The sequence below is a fragment of the Callospermophilus lateralis genome, chromosome 13 (genome assembly GCF_048772815.1).
Source record: "Callospermophilus lateralis isolate mCalLat2 chromosome 13, mCalLat2.hap1, whole genome shotgun sequence".
Classification (NCBI taxonomy): Eukaryota; Metazoa; Chordata; class Mammalia; order Rodentia; family Sciuridae; genus Callospermophilus; species Callospermophilus lateralis.
Genome location: NC_135317.1, coordinates 28923121 through 28950804, shown reverse-complemented (window position 1 = coordinate 28950804; position 27684 = coordinate 28923121). Strand labels below are relative to the sequence as shown.

The 27684-nt window shown below is 33.5% G+C and overlaps 1 protein-coding gene across 3 annotated transcripts in view; it reads left to right on the top strand.

Annotated features, from left to right (window-relative positions):
• Upf2 (UPF2 regulator of nonsense mediated mRNA decay) overlaps positions 1–27684 on the top strand; it is a 111228-nt gene that overhangs the window by 74129 nt on the left and 9415 nt on the right. For all 3 annotated transcript variants that reach the window (XM_076831783.1, XM_076831784.1, XM_076831786.1), the window contains exons 12-19: positions 993–1178; positions 3852–4055; positions 5527–5802; positions 8397–8580; positions 12710–12849; positions 16651–16752; positions 17048–17146; positions 21898–22065. In XM_076831783.1, the coding sequence (XP_076687898.1) occupies positions 993–1178; positions 3852–4055; positions 5527–5802; positions 8397–8580; positions 12710–12849; positions 16651–16752; positions 17048–17146; positions 21898–22065 (1359 nt within the window). The remainder of the gene's footprint in view (positions 1–992; positions 1179–3851; positions 4056–5526; positions 5803–8396; positions 8581–12709; positions 12850–16650; positions 16753–17047; positions 17147–21897; positions 22066–27684) is intronic.

Sequence of the window (27684 nt, the reverse complement as noted above, 5' to 3'; positions counted from 1 at the left end):
TCTTTGTACCTTGCTATTTTCCTTCATAATACTGATTACAATTATTATTGTGAAGGTGAATAGTCAATTATGTGTTGACTTGCTTATTCTGTCTTCTTCCACTAGACCGTTAAACTTCTTGAAGGTAGGAATCATGTTTGTCTTGTTCATTATTGAGTTTCTAGCACAAAGCATAGTAAGTGTCAAGTAAAATGTTTTCTGGAATGTCTGAGGTCCGAGTGAATGTAAAACAACCCATAATGCACAGATTAGATCCTCAAACCAAAAAATTATCTAAAATAGGTGTGGAAGTTGGCAACTTTGAAGAGGATGGTGATTGAATAGATGTGTGTTTTTAAGTCACTCCTCTGAGCTGATCCTGAGCAACCCTAAACAAATTATAAAACCTTGGGGACTTTTTGTTTTCTTGTCTGTAGAGATATGTCAGATTTATCTGTTATAATATTGGATGGCACAAGCTCTGAGAAGGGATTTATTTTTAGGTTTGCATGGAACTGTCAGAGCAGAGTTGTCCCTTTATCTATATTTTAGCACTTGTTATTTTTTAGTTGTAGATGGACACAATATCTTTATTTTATTTATTTATTTTTATATGGTGCTGAGGATCGAACCTAGTGCCTCACACTTGCTAGGCAAGTGCTCCACCACTGAGCAACAACCCCAGCCCTAGCATTTAATTTTATTCACTTACATTCAAGCCTTGGTTTCCTTAGAGTTGATAACAGTCTGGCAGAGTTACAAAATTATATTTGTAGCAACATTCTCTGAATGTTTTCTTGGATAAGGCCTAATGCCAAGTGGTCATAGACTAATTTATTTTAAAAATTATTAGTAGTATAACAGTGTGCTTAGACATTCATAGAAATCCTGGTGATTGTCCGCCCCCCTCCCCCCTTCTAACTCTTTATCCTGAAATGTTGTCACTGAGAATAGAACAAATAAAGAAATCTTAGAATGAAAGTGTTTTGATTAATTTGAAAATTTTATTTTAGGAGCAAATGATGAGAAAGAAACAAGCAATGCATCTTGATGCAAGATATGTCACAATGGTGGAGAATGCATATTACTACTGTAACCCACCTCCAGCTGAAAAGACTGTGAAAAAGAAACGACCTCCTCTCCAGGAATATGTCCGGAAACTTTTGTACAAGGATCTCTCTAAGGTTACCACTGAGAAGGTAATTTTTTTCCCTCCAGTACTGGGGAATCTAACCCAGGGCCTCATAGATGCTAGGAGAGTACTCTACCACTGAGCTACATCCCTGGCTCCAAGAGAAGGTAAATCATAATTGAATCAGCTACCTATTAATAGTCAACTTGTGATTTGTGATTGTGCTAAGCTTATATAAATTCCAGGAGTGGTAGGGATAGATCCCAGGTTCCATTGTGATTGATTTTGTACAAGCCATCATAAGATTCGTTTCATATAGTGATACATAATACTTGTGACACTTTTTGTTTTCTTTATACAGTAAATTTTTATTCTAATTAAAACGATAACTTCTAAATTTAGTTTTGATGCCATATATACATTTGAAGCTGTTTATTTTGTTTGATTGTTTATTGATTTTGCAGTACTAGGTGCCGCAGACTGGCTGGGCACAATTCAGGAGCCACTTGTCAAAAGAATCTAACTTTATTTTTAGAACTACACACGCCAAACAAAACAGCTCCTCAGGAGAAAACCCTCAGAGCCCAACTGCCACCACCGGCTTCCCACAAGCCACACACCCCAGCCCAGCCTCCTCCTCCCACAATCCTCCTGCTCTTGAGGCCGATTGGCTGGGTCGCATGGGCAGAGCCAAAAAAAGTCCCCCAATGAGCAGCTCTGTGGTCTGAAAGGGCAAGGAAACAGCCCAATGAGCATCACCGCAGAGGAACCAATCAGCTAGATGTTGCTGGGGCCGCTGTGAGCCAAAAATCAGCCGGCAGTCTGGAAGTTTGCTGGCAGCTGGAAGTTTGCTGGGGCCCCTTCAGCTGTGGCTCTCAACAACTAGGGATCAAATCTAGGGCCTTGCTCGTGCGGCAAGTGCTCTACCTCTGAGCCATCTCCTTAGCCCTTAACTCTGGTATTCTATAATAAATTTGCTTTTAATTTGCATTAGTTCAGGGGCTCTCAACCTTCAATGAGCTTTAAGAAGCCTATGATCACTCTGAAATTTCATAATTTTGAATGTCTGAATATCTGTATTTTTCTGGAGAGAGGGTCTATAAGCTTTCTTTAGATTCTCTGTATGGAATAATTTCCATAAAAGGTTAAGAACTACTGGCTTTAGCTTAATTATTGTAGTTACCTTGTGGAAACTTTACTTTTAAGATGTTGAGTTGAACATTTCTTGGTTAACTCTGTGATATAATACAGTTCAGAACCATGTTTCAATTTTTGGATAGAAGGCGATAAGGAGTAATAGTGCAGCTTTGAAAATTGAAGCCATTTTCCAGAATCATTTGTAGTAGTTTAAAACAGTTTTAGAATTGGCTAAGTCTTGTGTGGTGGTGCATACTTATAATCCCAGCAGCTGGGGACGCTTAGATGGAGGATCACAAATTCAAAGTCAGCCTCAGCAATTTAGTGAGGCCCTAAGCAACTTAGCAAGACTCTGTTTCAGAATAAAAAGGATGGGGATATGGCTCTGTGGTAAAGCCAGAATTGGCTAAAAGTTTGAAAAGTATTGAGTACTTACGTGAGGACTTTGACATTTCCAGTGAAGGTGATATGAGAAACATGTTTGGTGATTGTAGAGATTATATCGACGTGAAAGGAATATTTTGCAATCTGCTAATAGTATCAAAAAGAATATAAATAGAAGTATAGCTCAGAATTATCTTCATTACTAATAGAAGTTTTGAAATAGTAAAATTAACATGTATGGGGCCTTTATAATGTGCAAAACACTTTTCCTGTGTACTTCACACGTTTTAATTGTTTAATCTTTACTATAAATTGAAGTGTAAGTACTTTATCATTTCTCATTTTACAGAAGAGAAGACTAAGGTTGTTTTGCAGTGTTTGTTTGCAGTTAGTCTACTTTGTGTCAGTGTGACCAAAATACCTAACAAATATAACTTAGAGGAGGAAAAGTTTTTTCAGAGGTCTCAGTCCATCATTGACAGCCGAATTCATAGCATGCCTCTAGTGACTCACTCCTCCAGGCACACTCCACCTGCCTACAGTTATCATTCAAACATTCAGTGGACTGATTTCAGGCCACAGTTCTCATAATCTGATCATTTCACCTCACAATTATGCATTAACACAAGAGCTTTTGGGGGGAACCTTATATCCAAACCATAACATGTAACATCAGTCTTGATGCAGTAGTCTCCATCTTAAGTGATCTTCTAACTAGTTAACCTTGTGTATATTTATTTGTCAGAAATTGATGATGTTTATTAAAGAAATGAGATTATTTGTATCAGGTAATTCACAGAACAGAACATATTATTTTTGGTAAACCTTGGGTATTTCTTTCAGTGTCCTGAGTGTATGACTCTATACTGTGAGATTGAGTAAAGGCCTGGAGGTGTAGCTCTGTGGAAGAGAACCTTTGGATTAAATCCCCACTTACACACACACACACAAAAAAAGAAAGAAAGAAAGACTGGAAAGTATAGGAAATTTGGAGAAATTGTAGAAAGATTTAGAGAAAATGAGAATAAATTTTCTTATAATTAGAAAATCTCATTTTTCCTATCTCTAAAGTGAAAAGACTGGTAAAAGCACTATATAAAATATTTCCCATTTCCAAAGTTCTGTTTCTCTGTACAGTAATAATAAAGTATCTGTATTATTTGTTCAGACTAACTACTATACTCTTATTTAATAATTTGAAAAAATTCTCTTCCTTTAGGTTTTGAGACAGATGCGAAAGTTGCCCTGGCAGGACCAAGAAGTGAAAGACTATGTTATATGTTGTATGATAAACATCTGGAATGTGAAATATAATAGTATTCACTGTGTAGCCAACCTCTTAGCAGGACTAGTGCTCTACCAAGAGGATGTTGGGATCCACGTTGTAGATGGAGTTTTAGAAGATATTCGATTGGGAATGGAGGTAACAAGAACTTCTTTAAAGTCAGCAAATTGAAGTTTGTGGAGAATCTAAACAATCTTTGAATCATATTATTGAAAATAATAGGCATTTACTACTACCTCTTTGGAGTCAATGATTTATTGGGTTTTTTATTTATCTATTTATTTTTATTTTCATTTTTTATTCATCTGTATTGATATACATGTTCATTCCCTAGCCTACCCCTCATGTACTCCTACCCTTAAAACTATCACAAAGTGCAAAAGCCCTTGCGTGTATAAATCATGGGCATTTATGTGAAAAACATAGATATTTTGGCAGGTATATTTGTATTCTCACATATCATATATATAAATATATATATTTTTAACATTAATTTTTATATACTAAATTATACATGATGATAGAATGCATTTTGACGCATCATACATAAATGGACTATAATTTCTCATTCTTTTGGTTGCACATGATGTAGAGTTATGCAGGTCGTGTAATCATATATCCACATAGGGTAATAATGTCTCATTTATTCCACTATCATTCCTACTACCATATCCTCTTCCTTCCTTTACTCTCTCTGTCTAATCCACAGTACCTCTATGTGATTTATTATTTTTTTAAATGTATTTATTAGTTATTGATGAACGTTTTTTTTCTTTTTAACTATTTCTTTTTTAGTTGTAGATGGACACAATACCTTTATTTGTTTATTTATTTATTTTATGTGGTGCCAGGGTTCAAACCCGGTGCCTCATGTGTGCAAGGCAAGCACTCAACCACTGAGCCACATCCCCTGTCCCTGTTGATGAACCAACCTACCTTCCTCCCTCCCTCTCTTCCTCCCTTCCTCAAATGCAGTGCCTCACATATGCTAGGCAAGCTCTCTACCACTGAGTCATAACCCCAGCCCATGATTTATTGTTAATAAGCCCTGGTGTATCAAATTTTCTGCTGTTATATCAGGCTAGCACTGGAGTAGTTTAGCTGTTTTTCTAAAGCTCTTGTTAAGCTTATTTTGGCAGGCTGTATTAGATGTTTATTATTTCTGGGTCACTTTTGAGATTTAATTTATAGGATTCTGTGAACTTACTAATTAGAAAAAGTTGAGAATCGTTTTATAAGAATTTTCTGTAAATACTTTCCTCTTACTATAAACCTTAGGCATATTGTTTACTTCATAGATTACAAAGAAAATAGGTGATGGGGTTAATAGGGAGAACTGCGTTTTAACTACTTTAAAAACAATTCGTTTAATGATAGCTTAATAATTTATTATCTAATATTCTTTTTATTAAAAACATGCCATTTCTTAATGGACAGTAAAAGGACTCTAACAATGACCATGTTATTAGAAAGAAGTAAAGAAACCATTGTTGTCTCACTGTTCAGTGTTCTTTCAACAGTTGATAGATATTGTTAAATTAGAGAATTTGCCCTTTCAAATATTTTACTACATGGAAAAAATTTGTGTTTTTTTGGTTTTGTTTTTTAGGTTAATCAACCTAAGTTTAACCAGAGACGTATCAGCAGCGCCAAGTTCTTAGGGGAACTTTATAATTACCGAATGGTGGAATCAGCAGTTATTTTCAGAACACTTTATTCTTTTACTTCATTTGGTGTTAACCCTGATGGTTCTCCAAGTTCACTGGACCCCCCTGAGCATCTTTTCAGAATTAGACTAGTATGCACTATTTTGGATACCTGTGGCCAGTACTTTGACAGAGGTTCCAGTAAACGAAAACTTGATTGCTTCCTTGTATATTTTCAGGTACATAGGCAGAATATGCGTTTTGGCATATTGCATGAGTTCCAAAACATTATTGAAGAAATATTATAGTATTTGTATAAAATGTGTTCATATTTAGGTTATTTTTATTATTCATATAAGGATGCTTTTAGAGGCTTAAATTTGTTATTCTATTATATTAACATTGTAATTGCTTATAGCTTTTATTTTGATTAATTTGGGGAATTGTTTTGATTTACTTGATGAACTTGTTATAGTAATTGATGCATTATAGTATCTAATAACAGTAATTTATTAGTTAAGTTACTTGTGATTTATATGCAGTTTATGATATTCTTATGTTCTGGTTTATGTCCAAAATTATTCAATTATTCTCTCTCCCCCCCCTTTTAAAATATTTTTAGTTGTAGGTGGACACAATACCTTTATTTTGTTTATTTAGTTTTTTTTTTTTTTTGTGGTGCTGGGGATTGAACCCAGTGCCTCACACATGCTAGGCAAGCACTCTACACTGAGCCACAACCCAGCCCCAAAATTATTGTTTCTAAAAGATTCTGTTTTCTTTTGGAGAAAGAAAACCTTATTACTTTGGGGGGAAATATTAGTTTTAACACAAAAAGAAATTTTTGTTTATATATTAGTAAATTCTTATATTTCCCATATCTTAGTTTTAGTTTATTATATAAATTTGTGGTTTGTAATAAGTTCAGTATAAACTAAATACAGTACAAGTACAAGGACAGTCCTGTAAAGTTTATATCCCACAAGTTAACTTGTGGGTTGATTGGTTGGAGCCTAATCACTGTTTACCATAAGATACTGACTAGAGTGCACAGCTCACTGTCAAGTTCTTAAGATATTACTGAATGAAATACCAGTAAAATCATACAATTTTATGCAATCATTAATTGTTAGTAACTTCTTTTTACCCACTGATAAAGAAAATAGATTTAATATTAGAACTTGAGGTGTCAAAAACATATCCATGGGGCTGGGGATGTAGCTCAAGTGGTAACGCGCTACCTGGCATGTGCGGGGTGCTGGGTTCAATCCTCAGAACCACATAAAAATAAAATAAAGATGTTGTGTCCACCGAAAATCTGAAAAATAAATATTGAAAAGAAAATTCTCTCTCTCTCTCTCTCTCTCAAAAAAAAATATACATATATATATCCACATAGAGACTGGTTTTAAGTTGAGGGTAAATACTCAGGAAATTGCAGTTTGTTACTTTCTCTTACCATTATGTCTTTCCAGTATAGTACAATTTGTTACTACTCCTTTATTTCTGAATTGATGAGTAAAAAATGGGGAAAGATAAATGAGTTGGGAATCAGATTCCCTGCTCTATGTAAGGCCTGTCTTAGCTGGGGACTATTTATTAGAAACTAGAGTATTGCTACAAAATAGCAGCTATAACTATCAGCATCCAAAGTAGAATCTTTTTCATATCAGAGTCCTCATTTGGATTCTACCACCCTGGGCTGAGAGAAAAGAGGCATTCAGAAATACCAAGAAACAAAAAGGAGAAAAAATCTTTTCCAAAGTGATTATCACATAGAATATCTCTATAAGAGATATACCACAGAAATGGGAGTCAGGAGTGGGTGAGGCTGGGGAGATAAGGTCATTGTATTCTGCCTAGAATACAAGAGAATAAAGTTCAGATGACCAGCTAGAAGGATCACCTTGTGCAGTGCTTCTCAACTTCAGTGTGCATACACATCACCTAGGAGATTGTTATGATGCAGATGTTTATTTAATATGTTGAGGGTTGGGGCCTAAGATTCTCCATTTCTAACAAGCTCCCAGTTAGGTTCATACTTTGAGTGGCCCTAGAACAAATTGGAGAGAAAAAAATGAAGTACCCAGAGGAATACCTGTTAATACACTAATAAATTTTTAGATTGGGCTTTACTCCCCATTAGCACTGGGTACATGTCTTATCATTAGGGAATCTTTACTTTAACCAGTTATATAGAATATGTGTATATGGCACTGTGTAGTTGATGATTACTGATTTTTATATAATTAAAAAATCATATCCACAGCTATTTTATTTTTTACTTATTTTTATGGTGCTGGGTATTGAATCCAGGGCCTTGTGCATTCGAGGCAAGCAGTGTACCAACTGAGCTATATCCCCAACCTTACTTTTAATTGACCTTTTTAAAAATCAAAGCAATAGTATAGAGAAAATGATAAATGAGGATTTACCAGAATTTATCAGAGGGAAAGATAGGTTATCATTTATGAGTGAAACTAAAGATAGTGGCTTTTAATCTCATTGTTTTTATAATATTAAATATATAAGCTGGGGTATCAGAGTAGAGTTTCCACCTTGATTTCAGAGTATCTGAAATTTCTACTTGGCATTTTATTTATAATTTTCCTATGGCAGTTATAATAAAAAGATATTTAAATAAAGTCACTAAGTGGCTCAAAATCTATACAAGTAGAAATAATTGGACGATTACTAAAAATAGTAGGCTTTTTATACAACCTTTCAGCTTAGTTATTCTAACTAGGTAACGTCACAATATAAATTTATTATTTTAAAATATTTTTTGTTATTTCTTATAGCTAACTTTTTTTTTTTTTTTTTTTGTTATCAGCGTTATGTTTGGTGGAAGAAAAGTTTGGAGGTTTGGACAAAAGACCATCCATTTCCTATTGATATAGATTACATGATCAGTGATACATTAGAACTGCTAAGACCAAAGATCAAACTCTGTAATTCTCTGGAAGAATCTATAAGGCAGGTGCACGACTTGGAACGAGAATTCTTAATAAAACTAGGTAAGCAACTAATTACAGAGAAAAAAAAGAAGGTGATTTTAGAAGTAATCTCAAACTGGAGTAAAACAGTCAAGTAGTACTTTAAGCAAGTAATGGTGATGGAAAAATACAGTTTTGTCAGCCTCTCTTAATTTTAGAATCTTGGTTGCTAATAAAATCTACTTTTTATGAAAGTTTCTCTTACATATACAATGTATATTTTCAGCAGGCATTATTTCTAAGAATGTGCAGGCTAGAGATTACAGAAGGGAATACCTGTTAAAAATTTGGAACAACTCTACAGAATTTCAGACCTTATTCGTTTGTAGATTTACCCCTGTTTCTAAGGACCAGAGAAAATGTGCCAAGGATTATCTGTACACTTCTCAGTATCCTTCTGGAACATCTCTGCCTAGGGACTGTAGGAATCAACTAACTTTGTCAACAGAGATAACAGGTAGAAGGTCTAGTTGTACCATTCTGGTTTGCTTGCTGATAGCTCTTAACATACATTATTGTGCTCCTTTCAAAGTGACACATGTTTTCAGACTATTGTGCTGTTACTTTACTCCCCATTAGCATCTGGTACATTTGCGTCTTATCATTAGGGAATCTTTACCTTAACCAGTTACATTAACTGTATAATGACTATGTTGTATGACTAAAGAACTAGTTTTCATAGTGAAGGCATTTGTAATTTTTTCCCCTTTCAAACTATTTTTTTAATATTATATTGAGTTTATTAATAGGATTGTTTTCATCAAAGGTAAATCCTCTCTTGGAGAATATGATTGTTGCTTTTTGCAGAACTGGGGATTAAACCCAGGGGCACTCTACCATTGAGCTGCATCCTTAGTCCTTTTTAAAAAATTTTATTTTGAGACAGGGTCTCTGTAAGTTGTGACAGCTGGCAATCCTCTTGCCCCACATTCTCATGGTGCATACCACCATGCCCAGCTTTGATTTCTGTATTTTTCAAGGCACTGCTACTTATCATACAAGTATTGATTTTTCCTACTACTCAAGCCACAAAGGCATAGGTAATTCTTCTTGGTTTTTTAACCTTGTCCAAGTTACCTGATTTTTCTTTTCATATTTCTAATTGAGTAAATGATCATTTCAAGCAAAGTATTTACTGATAAGTTGATAAACTTAGTTAATTCATGTACTTTGTGTGCTTTAAAATTGTTCACTAATAACCTTGTTGCCCAAAACCTTTTCATGATAACTCTCTGTATAGGGGCATGAGTAAATATTAGTGTGACATTCAATTTGGTGGTAGTAAAGAGAACAATATGCTTTGTCCTTTGTAGATTTGGGCTGCTTAGGAGGAGTCTGGAGAGGGAAAGATAGGTTATCATTTATGAGTGAAACTGAAGATAGTGGCAGCTACAGTTAGCGTGCTTCCAAGTCATCTCCATTTTCCTCCTGATTTTAAGAGTCTAAATATCAGGAAGATGTGTGTGGAAATTTATAAATTAATTTTCTATTGAAAAACTATAAGATAATCTAGTGTTTCCCATTAGTAGCACTTGCAAATTTGTTGTCTCATTTTATGGTATCCAATGCTAACAGTATAGTTAATAGGAAAACACTAAAAGCATTCCTTTATTTATTTATTTGGTATGGGGGATTGAACTCAGAGGCACTTAACCACTGAGCACATCCTTAGCCCTTTTTATATTTTATATAGAGACATGGTCTTGCCAAGTTGCTGATGCTGGCTTTGAACTTGTGATCCTCCTGCCTCAGCCTCCTGAGCCACTGGGATTATAGGCATGCGCCACCATGCCCGGCTTTTATTTTACTTAAATTTTTTTTTTTTGATACCAGGGTTGAACCCAGGGGTGCTTAACCACTAAGCCACATTCCCAACCCTTTTTATTTTTTATTTTGAAACAGGATCTCACTAGGTTGCTTACAGTCTAAATTGCTGAGGCTGGCCTTGAACCTGTGATCCTCCTGCCTTAGCCTCCCGAGCCACTGGGATTATAGGCATGTGCCACCATGCTTGGCAGTGTTTCTTTATATTAAAAAAATAATAATAATTTTAAATATTATTACAAATAATAAATGTTCATGACAGTAATTTTGAAAAGTAACAAGACAGCAAAAATCACCAATATTTCATATAGAAAGCTGATCATGTATTTATATTTTCATGTATTTTTTTAAATTTTTTCATGTGTGTTTGCAGATTTATAACTGGATTGGTTCTACATAATATATTATGACATTTTTTCCAGTATTAAATATTCTTTTAAGTCTTTGTTTTCTCATATGCTGTATTCCTTTCTTTAAATGTGCCATAATTATTGAACCCTGTTGTTTCTTATGTTGTTTCCAGTTTTGTATCACTATAAGTAACAAATTAATGTTGGTTTTGAGTGTACCTCTGATTTCCTCAAGATAGATAAATATACTGAGACATTTATTTTTAAACTTAAGAACAAAACTAAAATGACTATTATACAGTTTAGCAAATGCAAACTGTAATATTAATAAATTGTTTTGAAACTAAGTTGCAGTGCAAATGAAAATTTATGAGAAATAGCATATATTTTCCTTACAAATTGGAAGTCTGTCAAAACAAAACTACATATATATTCCAGTTTTCCCTATGATATGTTATAAGTTAAATATAACAAAAGTGTAATAATGTTTCACATTGTGTGAATTTATTACCACTTTGATGTTTTTACTGAGAATGCTTACGTTTACTTGCATCGTTGCCTTTGAAAACTGACAGTTCAATATTTTTGCTTTATAAAGTCCAAATAAACACATCAATAAATGAAACCTATTATTTGTGTCTATGGAAACTAATAAGTGATGAGAGAAAGTGTTTAAATGAATGGAATCTCAATCAGATACTTTTTTCTCAGGATTATTGCCCTATTGAAATAGATCTCTGAGTTTCATCTATCTTTCAATTTTTTTTTCTTTCTAAACTGAACATAAATACTTTGGTTACTTTGTACTTCCATATTTTTGTCAGTTTCTTAAGTTTTTACTTTTATTGATTGGCTTGGTTATTCAAACTGTGGCCTTAGTCTTTATAAAAGAGAGGGGTTAAATCACATTATCATTAAAGTTTCTTCCTGCTCTAGTCCTTTAAGATTGTGAATAAGCAAGTATTTACTAAATTCCTTCTGTGTACTTATCAGTATATGGCCTGTTAAGTTTTGAATATATAAAACAAGTTATTTGTCATCAAAGGTGTTATCTGATATGACATTTGTGAAATCCTTAAGAAAAACATTTTATGTTATCAAATGTAATGTGTTTACAATAGGTGCTCTTAGGAGCAACCAGGAGAAAAAGTAATAGGTTGAAGTACTCAGTGATAATTTATACAGGAGGTAAAACTTAACACTGAACCTGAAGAATGAATGGGATTTGAAAGCACATAATAATGGCTTTCCTCTACTGAGAAGGCTGTTGGATGAGCAAGATCTTAAGGCTGTACAGACAGGAAGAGCCAAATATAGGAGAAGGCTAAGGAAGGAGTAGTGGGAAATAGTCGGATGAGGGCATAGTATATGCATCTTGAAATTAGAGTAGGTTGAAATTCTGACAAGAAATGAACATACAGCGAGATGTGGTGTGGACATGAGGAGGTGGAAGTGCATTCAGGCCAGGAAGTTCCCTGAGGAAGAAAATGTTACTGAAGAAAAATATTAAGCTATGTAGTGACAAAATGCTGTCTTTTTGTCTTGTTCCCTGTCTTAATTTGCCAACATTCAGAGAATCAAAGGTACTTTCTCCATTCAAGTAACATGATTTTATGATATCTTTGAAGTTTTAGAGACACTTGAGATGTCATTTGATAGAGTGTGGCTATATCTTATTTAAGTCTGGGACTGAACCTTAAATGGACTGCTTTTTGTCTTTGTCTGAGATGAGATTAGACAGGGCGATCTACAAGTGTTGACACTTAGAAAAGGAAAAAAAGAGCATACACACATACATGTTATTTTCCTTTCTGCTAATGGTTAAGAAATGTTATCAGTGGTCCTTTGTTGAAATGTAGGTCTAAACATTTAGTTTTCTTAATGTTTCTTGGAATAGTTTTCAGTTCTGATCTTTTACCTTGTTCTGAGAAAATGCCTTTTTTAATTGTGTCTTTCCATTTTTTCATTATTTCAAGGCCTTGTAAATGACAAAGAGTCGAAAGATTCTATTACGGAAGGGGAAAATCTTGAAGAAGATGAGGAAGAAGAAGAAGGGGGAGCTGAAACAGAAGAACAATCTGGAAATGAAAGTGAAGTAAATGAACCAGAAGAAGAGGTGATGACTTTTATTTATAGCAAATAGGTATATTTGTATAAGAGTATTTTGATTATATGAGCCAAGATTTTATTTAATACATAAAATAAGATCTCCTCCTCCTGGTTTCATTAGAGTAAATATAAATAGTATTTCTATTATAAAACTCTTAGGTTAATTAAGAGTTTTTAAAGAAGGGAATAAAAGACCATTCATTGCATTTTTTTATATTTATTTTTTTGTTATAGTTGAACACAACACCTTTATTTTATTTATTTATTTTTATGTGGTGCTGAGTATTGAACCCAGGCCCTTGCATGTGCTAGGTGAGCATTCTACTGCTGAGCCACAACCCCAGCCCCATTCATTACATTTTTATTCAATTAGCAATTCAAAGAAAAATGTTTGTTCTGTGTATTTTTAATTTCATTGTTTTATAGTCTTAGAAACAAAATTACTGGCTAGATGTTAATAAACATTGCTTTATTTTTCCCAGCTCCAGTGGGAAATTCATTATGTACTGTAATAATTAAGATGCCCTTTTTGTTTTTATAACTCTGTTAGGTCAAACCATATGAAATTGCTCTTCCCACTATTTTTAACATTTTCATGTGGTTCAACCTGATAGTTTATTACTTTTTTCTTCCAAACTTGCTTAAATTGAAAAGTTGCATCCATAATAAAAGGATGTTTGGGATTTGTTTCATAATATAGAGGTGGATTAGGGAATGATTAGGAGTATATGAAGAAAAAAAACTGACCATGAGCTAATATTCAGTTGTATAATAGGTAAGTAGGGATTTATTGTACTATTTTTCTCTACCTTTATATGTTTAAGTTATAAAATCAAAAAGTAAAAGTTTAAACAAAGTAGGATAAATAAGGATAGGAATAGAATACTAATGAAAGTAAAATTTAAACCAGAAAATTAGCATTTGTTCACTGGTTTTCATATAAATGTAAGTTTATATAATCATTATGATTTAGTGTGTATGATTTTTTTTTTGTGTTCCTTGGGTGCTTTAAAGTATGTAGGGATAGTGTGATAATTTATAAGTATGATTTTTGTTAAATATTAAAACACAATTTATAGTCAGTATTTAAGTGTTTTAGGAAATCAAAGTTGTCAAGTTTTGTTTGAATAAAAATGTAAATATTTAGAGAATGTGCATTTAATTTTTAAAAGAATATTATTTATAGGATTCATACAATCATAAAGTGTGTTTTTTTAAAAAATTCCATTTAGAATTAAAGAAAAAGACCCAGTAGTTATTATCTTAATTAAAATTTTTACACAGTAAGAAGTAAAAATTCATAAGGCTCTTTTTCTTTGGCCCTTAAAGTTTATAACAGTTGTGAACATCTGGTCTGATTCTGCTGCATAACAAACTGCTTTGCTGTTAGTTAAAAATGAATGATTGTAACTGGGCTTGGTGGCACATGCCTGTAATCCCTGCTACATGGGAGGCTAAGACTGGAGGGTTGCAAGTTCAAGGCCAGTCTGGGTGACTTAGCAAGCCCTGGTTTCAAAATAAAAAATAAGAAAGGTTAGGGATATAGCTCCGTGGTAGACCATCCCTGGTTTCAGTTTCCAGTATTGGGAGTGGGGAGGGGGAAAGAAGATTGTGAAAAATCAGTATAAACAATATTTTTTTTAAAAAAATAACTGGCAACTATTTGCAGGCAGTGGAAATGCACTTTTGTACTTATATTATTTGTTGCCATTTTCTTTTTCCAACCTTAGAACACCCTTAAAGTAGATAAAAACAAATCAATAAAAATGTAGAACTGGAATATGTTTCTATAATTGGTTTCAGTATAATAGATGGGTATTGATTTGTCTTCAAAATGAGATTGTCATAAAAACATTCAGTATGGGGTAGGGTTGTGGCTCAGTGGTAGAGTGTTCAACTAGCACATGTGAGGCACTAGGTTCGATCCTCAGCACCACATAAAAATGAAATAAAGATATTTTTTAAAAAAATTCAGTAATACAATTTAAGTTGGATTAAGTATTTTATAATGACAAAGGGAAATAAGAAAGTATTTTCTTTTTATATTTGCAGACTAATCTTATGGTTGTCTTTGGGTTCTGCTGCTCTACTAATTATATGAACAGACCTAATAAATAAATCCAACATCTTCAGTAAATGTAACATTAAAGAGGACTAATTTTCATACATATTTCTCATTTAAAAAATTATGAGGGATTATATTTTCCCTCTAAATACATCTTCTCATTTCCAAACTTGAACTTTTATTATTTTGACAGTTTTGTCATTTAAACTATTAAATTTCCAGTTGAAAAGTAAATATTATACATGCGTATGTGTTTGCTAAGGAGAAATGAAAGCAAAATGTTCAGTTGGAGGATCCATATGCCTATGTTTGGAAGGAGAGAAAAGTATGGCTTACTTTGAGAGGACAATAGAATAGAATTACCTCAAAAAAAGTCGATCCATTTTGGGTAAAAGGGTACTGTGTTTGTGTATGTTTTTGAAGTGTTTTCATTTTAAGAACTTTTAAGAATTTCCAAATGTCTATAGTAAGTAATAATATACTGTTTAATAATATATAAATCAATTGTCACATACATTAAAACTATTACAAATTTAATTTTTTTAGGAATTATTTCTTAGTTATCTTAGCATAATCTTAATTTCTGAGTTTAGTATGATAGGTTTTGTTTTTATAGACACACATTTGGACATACTTATGGGGTACAGTATGGTAATTCAGTACCTGAATACAATGTGTAATGATAAAATGAGCATTATTAGCATTATCATCTCCTCAAATATTAATCATTTCTATGGGTTTGGAAGAAAATGTGGTATGTCTACACAATGCAATATTATTCTGCCATATAAAAGAATGAAAATGTCATTTGCACTACAGTGGCTGGAACTGTGGTTGGTATTTGAAAGACAAATACTGTGTATTTTATTGATTTATGCAAACTAAACCAGTTGGTCTCAGAGAAAAAGAAAGTAATAGTGGTTGCTAGAGAAAGTGGAGAGGGGGAAGTGGGGAGAAATTAGATAGTAGTTGTTTTTTTGAGTTTTTAACTTTTATGGAACCATGTGGGGTTGAATTGTATTGTTGGGATGCAGGAATTGATAGATGGAGCTCCACTGTATGCTTCACCCTTTGACAATCCATAAGGATTTTGCCCTAGATTCTGTTTGAGAAGCAATCTCGGCTGATAGGGAGTTGAGGACTGACTCGGGGATGAGGGGAAGTAGTACTTGAAAACCACTGGTTATGGAAGCAGAAGATCTAGCTCTTCCACTTGATGGCAGTATATCCTCTGGCAAGGCACTTAACTTATCCAGGCCTTGTTTTTTTTCATGTATAAAATGGGAACAGTTAAACTCACTCTTCCATCTTTGGAGTTGGAAAGAGTAAATAAAACCTCAAGTGCTTTATAAAATGCTTACAACAATGTTAAAATTTGAACTTTGCAGATTTAGATAGGTATTAACGAACTATGGTGAGAAGTTCAGCATTGCAAGGATTAGTTTCAGAGGAGAGGAAAAAAAAAACAGTTCAGGAAACTTGTACCTTGTGGAATTCAAGGAAGAGTTTCCACAACTGATCTTTATATTGTTAGATCACTGGAAGCTGGTAAGGTGGGCTTTCAGCTATTGTTAGTAGGAAATGTTGTCAGCTGACTGTGCTCTCCGTTGTAAGCAGACCACATAAAAGGCTGAAACTGGAGAATAATAACAATTATGCAGGCATTTATAAATCTTTCAAGGCATGTAAAGTGTAGTGATTCTTCAAAGTGTTTTAATCTTCTATTAATGTTAACAATTTCAGGAAGGTTCTGATGATGATGATGAGGGAGAAGAAGAGGAGGAAGAAAATACAGATTACCTTACAGATTCCAATAAGGAAAATGAAACTGATGAAGAGAATACTGTACGTATGGCTAAAAGATTTGAGTTTTGAAATTGTGTAACATTTTATTAGTATTTGAATTTTAGCCACTGAAGTTTTCTTTTGAATATTGAAAAATAGCTCTAGAACTTTATTTTCAATTTACATTCATAGCCATTTTCTTAATAAAAAGTTCTTTTAACAATAAGGTTTTATATTTTAGTTACTTATATCTTGAGTTATATTGAGCATGTTATCAATACAAAAAGGCTCTGCCATATAAAACCTTACAGTTAAGATTTCTGGTCTGATTTTGTTTTTGTTTTGTTTTAATAAGGAGGTAATGATTAAAGGAGGTGGACTTAAGCATGTACCTTGTGTAGAGGATGAGGACTTCATTCAAGCTCTGGATAAAATGATGCTAGAAAATCTCCAGGTATTAAATATCATTCTATTTTGAAGAATCTTCTTAGCATGAATTGTACATTACATTCTACTAAATATGAGGGTTTATTATCTGAACATCTGCTTCTATAGCAACTTTTCCTGAAGTATACAGCTTGCAGCCGTCAGATACATCTTATATTTAAAATTCTTGAAAGTATAAGGGGAGAATATGTAGTTAATATAATACTTAATTTCAGTATTAAGTATTCAGTATTGGAACAGTAATTTCATTATGCCAATCTCAAGTTATATCTCATCACTTCTAAGTTCCTTATTTTGTTTAGGAACCAAACTTTGTAGAAGATAAACAATTGGAGATATTTAGTTTAAGAAATTCTTATGTTGGAGTTGGGATTGTGGCTCAGTGGTAGAGTGCTCACCTAGTGGAATGCTTTGGTTGATAGAAAGTAAAGGGCCTTTTTTTCATGTAGGATGGTGGGGAAAGCATCTCTGAGGTCATGAATTTTGAATAGGACAGGTTAAATTGAGCCATCCAGGTGAGAAATTAGGGGAGCATGGAAACAATATGGTAAAGGTCCTGAGGCACAAAAGGTCTTGTATTTGAAAACTGAAAGAAGACTAGTATGAAGAGAAAATAATTATAGGAAGATGGTATGACATGAGAATGGGGAATTGTGATGGGACCCCTTGAGAGCTCACAGTCCTTTGTCGTTCCTACAAGGGGCAAGACTGAAGAACAGGGGCCTGAGTAGAAGCCTGTTATGGTACCCAGGTGATAAAAATAGTCCTCTGTCTAATGTAGTGGCAGGACACAGACAAGTGAATTTGAAAGCCCTTGAGGAGGTAGAATGGACTGGATTTATTTGGTGCTTGACTGGATATGGGTATATAGGAAATAAGAAGTCAAAGATGAAATTCAGTTTGTAACTTGGGCCACTGGCCCTTCTCAAAGACAGAAAACAAGAAGAGTAAGCAGGAGTTCCACTTTGGTTATGTTAAGTTTTTGAGAGTTCTTTAAGTTGTCTAGGTTGAAATGTCTAGAGATCAGAAGAGATGAATGAAATGAAAACACAAATGGGTTAGATAGAGCATATTTAAAGTCATGGAAATAAATTAATCACCCAAAGAAGCAAGTTCAGATTGGGCCCTGAGATACCCCAGGGTTTGGAAATAAGGTGGAAAAATTGCTGAAGTCAAAAGAATAGAACCTTTGATATAATCCAGTAATTGTTACTTATTGTAGTGTAGTTCTTAAGAAGCAAGCTGAAAGAATGGAAAAATGTGATTGGAGGAGGGAAGTTTGAATTTATACTTTTGTAGGAGATAGGCTTAGTGTGCTAAAGAAAAACTTAATCCTGCATTAGCCTTAATTTTCAAACATTTTCAAATACTGGATGTGGACAACTGTACTGTCTGTTTTGATGCAGTTGTCATAGAAAGATGCAGCATCTAAAGCTACTTTGATTCTCCATAAGTCAGGTTCTTAAATTTAGTGCAATCCTAATTCTATCTCAGCAGGAGGATTGTTTTTGCAGGGGGAAGGGAAGAGCCAAGATGAATTTAGAATGAACTTAAAATTTCTCCTTAAAACAATCTATAAGAAAAAGCAAAATAGCTAAGAAATTCCTGAAAGATAAGGGCAAAATACTTTATAAAATATTGAAATGTTTTAAACTTACAATAATAGTTTGGCACAATGAAATAAAGGTGACTGCAAACTAGATCTGAATCATGGCAATTTGGCAATATGATAAAGACATCATTTCAAATCCAGGGGAAAGGCTCAGTAAACAGATAATGCTGGATTTAGTACATGGTCAGTAAACACAAATAAATGTGGATTTTACTTTTACTTTCACAACCAGAATTAATAACTGTCAGGTAATTTACTACTTACAAATATAGACTCTGTTTCAAGAACTTCTACATCTATTCTTCACACAGTGCTGTCAAATACTGCTAGTATTGCTTTTTTTTTTTTTTTAGTTAAAACAACATTGACTTGAAAAGGCCAGAAACTTGGCTAGTGAGTCATGGAATCCATTTTGGGTTTTGTGTTGGTTGGTTGGTTGGTTTGTTCCTTATTGTGATGCTGTGGAATCAAACTCAGGGCCTTGCACATGCTTGGCAAGCACTGTACCTCTGAGCTACATCCCAAGCCCCTGGAATCTTTTGAACCATTCTGTTCCATTACTTTAAAGCACAGAATGCCATAAAAATTCAAACAAATGACAAGAAGAAAAAATAACTCCTGTGCAGCAATGGGATAATAACATAATAGCAAGAGATCCTTCAAATCAATAAGAAAAGATGAATGACCCATTTTTAATTACATGAAAGATGATATGCAAATTAAGATTAACTTTTTCACTTGTCAGACCATCAGAAATAAAGATTTATAAAGTGATAGTATTCAGTGTGGTAGGTCTTTTTTTTTTTTTTTTTTTTTGGTACTGAGGTTTGAACCTAGAGGCACTTAAACACTGAGCCATATCTTTTATTTAAAGACAGGGTCTCACTGAGTTGCGTAGGACCTTGCTAAGTTGCTGGGGGCTGGCTTTGAACTTTACCTCAGACTCTGGAGCGCTGGAATTACAGGCGTGTGCCACCATGCCTAGCTCAGTGCGGTTTTAAAGTTTGCTAAATGTGCATCAGTTCAGCATGGTTATCACCTATTGGGGAAATCTAGTAAACCTATCAAAAAATTTACCCCCTATTTAGCAGTTTTCTTTAAAAGTTAAATATACAAAGATGTCACATTATTTATAATAGTAAAAAAAAAAGTTCTTAATTGTTTATCAGTAGGGATTGAATTAAATAATAGGACATACCATATTTTGCCACATAATTATTACAGATTTTATGACAAATTTTCTTGCAAAAAAGAGGGGTATGACCATTTTGTGAAGCTTTAAAAAAAAAAATTGTGCCGGTATGACTTAAAAATCATTTATTACTAAACTGTCTTTGGTGCAAGATTAGGTTACATGCAATATTTATAAATATGTTAATTTAGTGGTGATAATTATACAGTAAATAGAGTATGCATATAATTAGCTCTGTATATATTAAAAGATGCTCGAGATTAGAGTTAAAAAGGAGAAAAATGTATATATTTAGTATAGAATAATATGGCTAATAGTGGTTGCTTATGTTTATAATGTATATTAATATATGGAAGAAAAAAATCTGAAAGAATATAATTCATTGTTAACACCTGTTGCATCTTGGTGTGGGGCAGAAAGAGGTAAGCTGGAAGAATTAATACAGATACTTACTAATACATTTTTGTATTTAAATATTTTTCAAAGAATGTTAATTTTGTAATAAAGAGAAAAATGCTTTACAAATAAATATTTGTCTAATATAACCCTTTGCAATTTTAAGTAATACATCTTCATAAATCTTATGAACCTGGGACTAACTACTTCAAGTAGATTGTAATACATTGGAGCTTTAAAAACAAACATGATTAGGAACTGGGATTGTGGCTCAGAGGTAGAGCGGTTACCTAGCACGCACGAAGCCCTGGGTTAAATCCTCAGTACCACATAAAAATAAAATAAAAATATGTGTCTACCTATAACTAAAAAATAAATATTAAAAAATAATTAAACCTTATACCATTTCACTTAATTTGCAAGTCTTTTGAATATGAAGCCTATATCAAGTACTATTTAAGTAGAGCAGTTTCAAGACCTGTAAAGCCTCTTAGCATTACTTCCCAAGCTTTGGGAATTATTCTCCATTCCTTAGGGCATAGACAGTTATTTGCAGTTGTGTAAATACCTTGTAGTGTTTCACATCCTTACTTTTGCACCTGTTCCTCCCCTGCCTGAATTCCTTCCATATCCCCCAGTTGCTCTTTCCATATGCTCAGAAGACATCATATGAAGTCTTTAACATTCTCAGTTGTCCCATTTGTGCTAAACCTTTCATCAGATCTCTGTACCCACCTGTTCCCCAGCCAGGTGAAGATAACCACTCCATCCTCTACACAAGTGATTTGCACCTCCAACGTATTGTAATTGATTTATTTATATATCTAACATAAGTTTATGAGCTTTTTTGAGGGATAAGTCTTTAATCTATTTTCAAATCTAACAGTAAATCCTCAGTGAAGTTTTATTTAATTGGTTGAAAAATTCAGTGTAAATGTTAAGAATAATTGATATTACCAACCAATAATTTAATGTGAATGGCTATAGATTCCATTCATTCTTGAACATTTATCGAGCATTGCTAGGAAATGCTGGGGAACGGGAATAGAGTGTTGAGTCTGCCTAGTCTGGTGAGCAAGTCAGACTGATAAATAGGTTATTATGAGACTATGATAAGAATGAAGCAGATGTTATGTCACAAGGGTGACTAAAAGGGCATTATTTGGGGCTGGGGATATAGCTCAGTTGGTAGAGTGCTTGCCTCGTATGCACAAGGCCCTGGGTTCCATCCACAGCACCACAAAAAAGCGTGGGGTGGGATGGGGTGGGGCAATTATTAGAGGAGCCAGGGATATTCGGATGTGCAGCACTGAGTGCTTGGGGGCACATGGAACAATAAGTAGGAGCCAAACCACATAGTTCCCTCTAAGACATATTATAAAGGTTTTAGGTGGTGGAGGAGAAATATCCCTAGTTCATCTGTATTTTAGAGACTTCAGCTCTTATGATTGTTGTGTTTTAAAAAATACAGCACCAAATGAATTCTTTGCATTTTATATTTACATATATTTATGTATATCTTGGATTATTTATATACTTTTTAATTTCTGTCTTTAAGCAAAGAAGTGGCGAATCTGTTAAAGTACATCAACTTGATGTTGCTATTCCTTTGCATCTCAAAAGCCAGCTGAGGAAAGGACCTCCACTTGGTGGCGGGGAAGGAGAGGCAGAGTCTGCAGATACTATGCCATTTGTCATGCTAACAAGAAAAGGCAATAAACAGCAGGTAAGAAACTGCCCACTGTGCAGTTGTCCCACCCTTATGTTGCCTGCAGAGGCTGAGGCTTGCCTTTTTTTTTTTTTTTTTGAATAATGAATGCATGGCAATTACTATTAGATACTTTTTGGCTACCATTTATGCACAGCTACTAAAATAATGATATTACATTGGTACACTTGGACCCTGTTTTGTTAACTAAAAAGGGACTTTGGAATATCTTTATTTTGTAGATCGAATTACACAATAGTAAGAATTCTGCTTTCTTTTCCTTCCTTTGGTGGGGTACATGTGAATATCCATTATTGTTTATACCATCCTTATAGAAAATGTAGGCATTAAAAATAAATCAAGAGTATATCTTAAAAAATTGGGGGCCTTTGAAAATAAATTCACTTCAGAAGTCTGAATTCTAAATTATATGGACTATTTTGGTTTAAAGTGGATAGATTATTTCAAAAAAACTATCTCATTTAACTTTATACAAAATAAGTAATTTGAAGCCCTACTTTTTAAAATGTGAAATTTAAAAATAGATTTTTTTGAACTTTGAAAATATTAAAAAACATGAAATAAGAGCTTAGGTTCTTAGTTTAAATTTTCAACTCTTATAAACTTTATTTGGAATTTTGGAAAATGTTCAATATTAGGAAAATTATTTGAAGAAACATCACTGGTATTTTGTGGTCTGAAAAAGAAAGTGTATTTTGTTCTGATTTTTATTTCTTTATTTGACTTTTGGGTGTTGGCCCGTGAGGTGCAACGGTTTTTCTACAAGTGAGAAATGTGTTGCCTTATAGGAATCTTTAATTCTTAAGTTTGAGTGAAAGATTTCTTTGTGCACCAAATTTGTGCTTAGAAATTACTTTCTGTTCTAGTCATTAGGGGAAAAAACTACACCGAATTTCAGAGAGGTGAGGAGAAAGAAAAGGCTAATGCCATTTGTAATTGATTTCTGTCTCCATTTAAATATGAATTAGAATAATGAGGTGAAATGAAATATTTTGATTGAGAAAGTAAAAGATTAAATAGTACTGTAAAGTAATGTTGAAACTATTTTAATCAAATCCAAGTGTATTTATTACAGTTTAATATTTGCAGATAAATCATTGTTTTGCAATTAATATTATAAAGAGTCATGATTTGTTGCATGTTTTGATGGAATAATAGATACTTATCTATCATTGTAACTTGAGATTATATGTATATATATTGGTTGTGTTGTGTTTTGTTTTTGTGGTTCTGGAAGTGTTCCATGCTTGACAGACAAGTGCTCTCTTCTTTAAGCAAAGAAGTGACTTTGCTTCCTCTCCGGCCCTTACATAGTTATAAAATTTTTAAGTTACACTTATGAAGTTGCTTTAAATTACAACCTAAATTACCTTTGCTGCTAACATATTCCAGGAAGTTTAGTTTGAATTACTTCAATCTTTTTGTCATCTAATTTAATATAAAATAGAATCTCTCTTCTAATAGTAGCTTAGCAGCTTTAAAGGCTTTGGCAAAGAGGGGAGACATCAGGAAATTTGTCTTTTCATCGCTGTTTATGACCATTTATTTTCTGTTCTTTTGAAATACATACTACTTGAGAACTTTTCCTTTTGTAAAGCTTGTCTCAGGTCACAAAAATGTGTTTTTGTTCATCTTTTACTTATAATTGTTTCCCTTTAGAATACCTAAGTGAAGAAATTGTCAGTCTTATAAGCAAATAGAAAACCTCTATTTCAGCTGTGTGTGGTGGCTCGCCCCTGTAATTCCAGCAGCTTGGGAGGATGGGGCAGGAGAGAGTTCAGAACTAGCCTCAGCAAAAGCAATGCACTAAGCAACACAGTGAGAACCCCGTCTCTAAATAAAATACAAAATAGAGCTGGGGATGTGGCTCAGTAGTTGAGTGCCCCTGAGTTCAATCCCTGATACAAAATATATATAAAAAAGGGTTGGGGATATGGCTCAGTGGGTAAGTGTCCCTGGGTTCAATCCCCAGTACCAAAAACAAAACAACAAAAACAACTTATATTTTTCATGTTTTTTAATGAAATTCATTATGAAGTATTTTCATAATATTTTATACAGTTTCTTTAGTATAATTAATACTATCATCATTAGGCTTATCATAACTGAATTATGAGGGAAATCTCAAATTTTATCACAGTTACCTAATAAAGGGGAAAAAATGATCAGTCTGTTTTATTTCAGAATATTTTGATCTGGTGACAAATAAAAGTATCTAGAATAGCCTCAATTTTTTGATGATCAAGGAATTATCTACCTATAGTTCTTATTGGTCAGATTTGCTTGAATGTTTTGTGAAAGAATAATATATGACTATATTTGCATAAATTTATAAGTGTTTGAGACAGGTCACTAACAGCTACTGAGAGGAAAATCAGTAGCTGATTAACTGAGGATTGGAATGTTGGAGTATGTAAATTACACTGAGACTCTTTCTTTACCTCTTTCTTTACCTTTGCCATCTGAAGTAATGCATCTTATGTGATAGTTGGAATGGAAAATGACCTAAAATTGCACTGTCATTCTCAATGTCTACCAGATATTTCATATTTGACTGAGAAACTAACATTGTCCAGAATTCTGGCCTATTAAAAAAAAAAAAAAGATGGAAAAAACAGTAAGTTAAAATTTACTGAATTCCAGACATTGTACTTTTATATATAACCATATCTTTAAAATTAATGTATTTCTCTGCATGACTCTGTCTTTGTTGCTTTGAGACTGACAGATAATCTCTTTTTTACTGCTGACTACTTTTCACAACTGTCCATTAAGGGAAGATTAGAAAATTGCGTTGCTTCACATCCTCATTCTGGATGTTATTCTCATTTTTTAGAGGGAAAGTTGTAATCTTTCTGCCTAGAATTTGAAACTCTCTCCCTGGTGTCATGATAATTTGGCTCAGTTCTGTTTACAATGTCTGTTTAATGGAACTTTTCTTTCCTAATAGTTCATAGCACCTGGGTTTGGACATACAGGTGCAACAGAAGGCTTTACAACATGAGTAGTACTAAAAATAAAAAATTTCACAAATTACTGTGATTGTCTCACAGTAGTAATATTACTGTTTAGGAAGAATAAATGAAGTTTTGCTTCACATGTTAGAGACATATATAAAGAGTTTGACAGGAACTTGATTTCAAGCTGAACTTTTTCATCTATTTATTTTTTGTGTATCTTCCTGAATTTTGAAAAATAAATTAAAAGTATATTTTATAGAATGGTAACTATTTTAATTATGTTTTAGTTTTTGTTTTGTGGACATAAACAGAACAAGTTGTGTATTATGTAAATATACTCCTGATGTAGATTACAAACTAAGCATAAGGTCAGGTATACCAGAAATAATTAAAAGATTTTAATTTTCTGATTATTGGTTGTAAATCATTCTTCTAAGAAGGTGATGTTTTAAAAGTTGGTGACTTATTTTGCGAAGAGTCATTTTTTTTCCCCAGAAAGTAAAGGAAGCAGTGAGATTTATTCTGAACTTTTAAAAGTTATTTAAGTTCTTTATTACTATGTGATATTTTTGTGATATTGCTATATTGTGCACTTTACAAATGTTATCTCATTTAATTCTCTGAACAACCTTAAAAGGTCAGTAGTATTGGTGTCTTCTTTTTATAGATGAGAAAAGTGTCTCAGAGAATTATTTTAATTGTTCTTTTTAGATATACATTAATAGAGTGTATTTTCACATATTATACATATATGTAGTATAACTTCTCTAATTAGGATCCCATTCTTATGGGATATGGAGTTTCATTGGTCATGTATTCAGATATGAACATAGTAAAGTTCATTCTGTTGTCTTCCCTGTATCTATCCCCGCTCCCTTTCCTTCATTTCACTTTGTCTAATCCACTGAATTTCTGTTCTTCCCTCCCTCAACCTGGTTGTGTGTTAGCATCCTCATAGAAAACATTTGACCTTTGGTTTTTTGGGATTGGCTTATTTCACTTAGTGATAGTCTCTAGCTCCATCTATTTACGATCAAATGCCATAGTGGCATTCTTTTTATAGCTGAGTAATATTCCAGTGTGCATATATGCCACATTTTCTTTATTCATTCATCTGTTGAAGAGCACCTAGATTAGTTCCATAATTTAGCTATTGTGAATTGAGCTGCTCTAAACTTAAAATATGGCTGCGTCACTCAGTATGCTGATTTTAAGTCCTTTGGGTGTATACCGAGGAGGGGATAACTGGATCAAATAGTGGTTCCATTCCAAGTTTTCTGAAGAATCTCTGTACTGCTTTTCATCGTGGTTGTACCAGTTTTCATGCCCATCAGCAATATATCAGTGTACCTTTCCCCCCACATCCTCACCAACATTTATTGTTTACTTATATTCATTTTTTTTAACTTATATTCTTGATAATTGCCATTCTGACTGACTCGAGTGAAATGGAATCTCAGTGTAGTTTTAATCTGCATTTCTCTAATTACTTGAGATGTTGAACATTTTTTCATGTATTTGTTGACCATTTTTATTTCTTCTTCTGTGAAGTGTCTATTCAGTTCCTTTGCCCATTTATTGATTGGGTTATTTGTTTTTATTTTTTTGGTGTCAAGTTGTTTTAGTTTTTTTTTATATCCTGGAGATTAATACTCTGAGGTACAGGTAGCAAAGGTTTTCCCCCGTCTGTAAGCTCTCTTTTCACATTCTTGATTATTGCTGTGAAGAACATTTTTAGTTTGTTGTCATCCCATTTATTGATTCTTAATTTTACTTTTGCACTTTAGGAGTCTTATTGGGAGTTAGTTCCTAAGCTGACACAATGGAGAGTTGGACCTTCTTCTTCTATTAGGTGCAGGGTCTCTATTCTAGTGCCTAAGTCTTTGATCTACTTTGAGTTGAGTTTTGTGTAGGGTGATAGATAGGGGTTAAATTTCATTCTGCTTCATATTGATTTCCAATTTTCCTAGCACCATTTGTTGAAGAGGCTATCTTTCCTCCAATGTATGTATAGTTCTCAGAGAATTCTTTGTGTATGTGTGTGTGTGTGTGTGTGTGTGTGTGTTCTGTGTAGTTGGACAAGAGCTTTATTTATTTATTTTTTAACGTGCTGATGATTGAACTCAGCGCTTTGCACGTCCTAGGCGAACTTTCTACCACTGAGCCACAACCCCAGCCCCCTTTCAGAGAATTCTTGGGTGATTGCTAGGTCATACTAATATGTGATAGGACTATGAGGCCAATTTGTATGACTTCAAAAATTTGTGTTCTTTATTTCCTTGCAGCAATATACCTGACAAGTATGTATTTCATGAAAGAAGTGATTGTAATGTGGAAATCAAAGAAAACTGGGGAAGGGGCTGGGGTTGTGGCTCAGTAGTAGAGCTCTCACCTAGCATGTGTGAGGCCCTGGGTTTGATCCTCAGCACCATGTAAAAATAAAGGTACTGTGTCCAACTACAAATAAAAAATAAATATTAAAAAAAAAGACAAAAAGAAAAAGAAAACTGGGGAAGGGGCAGAAGAAAGTTATCATAGAATTAGTAATTATGTAAGAAGGAAAAATTGGCTATCATCAGGCCATATACACTAGAATTTAGGAATAGCCGCAGTTGGCAGTTTTTAAAAACATGTGGCTCATGGGGATTAGGAAGTG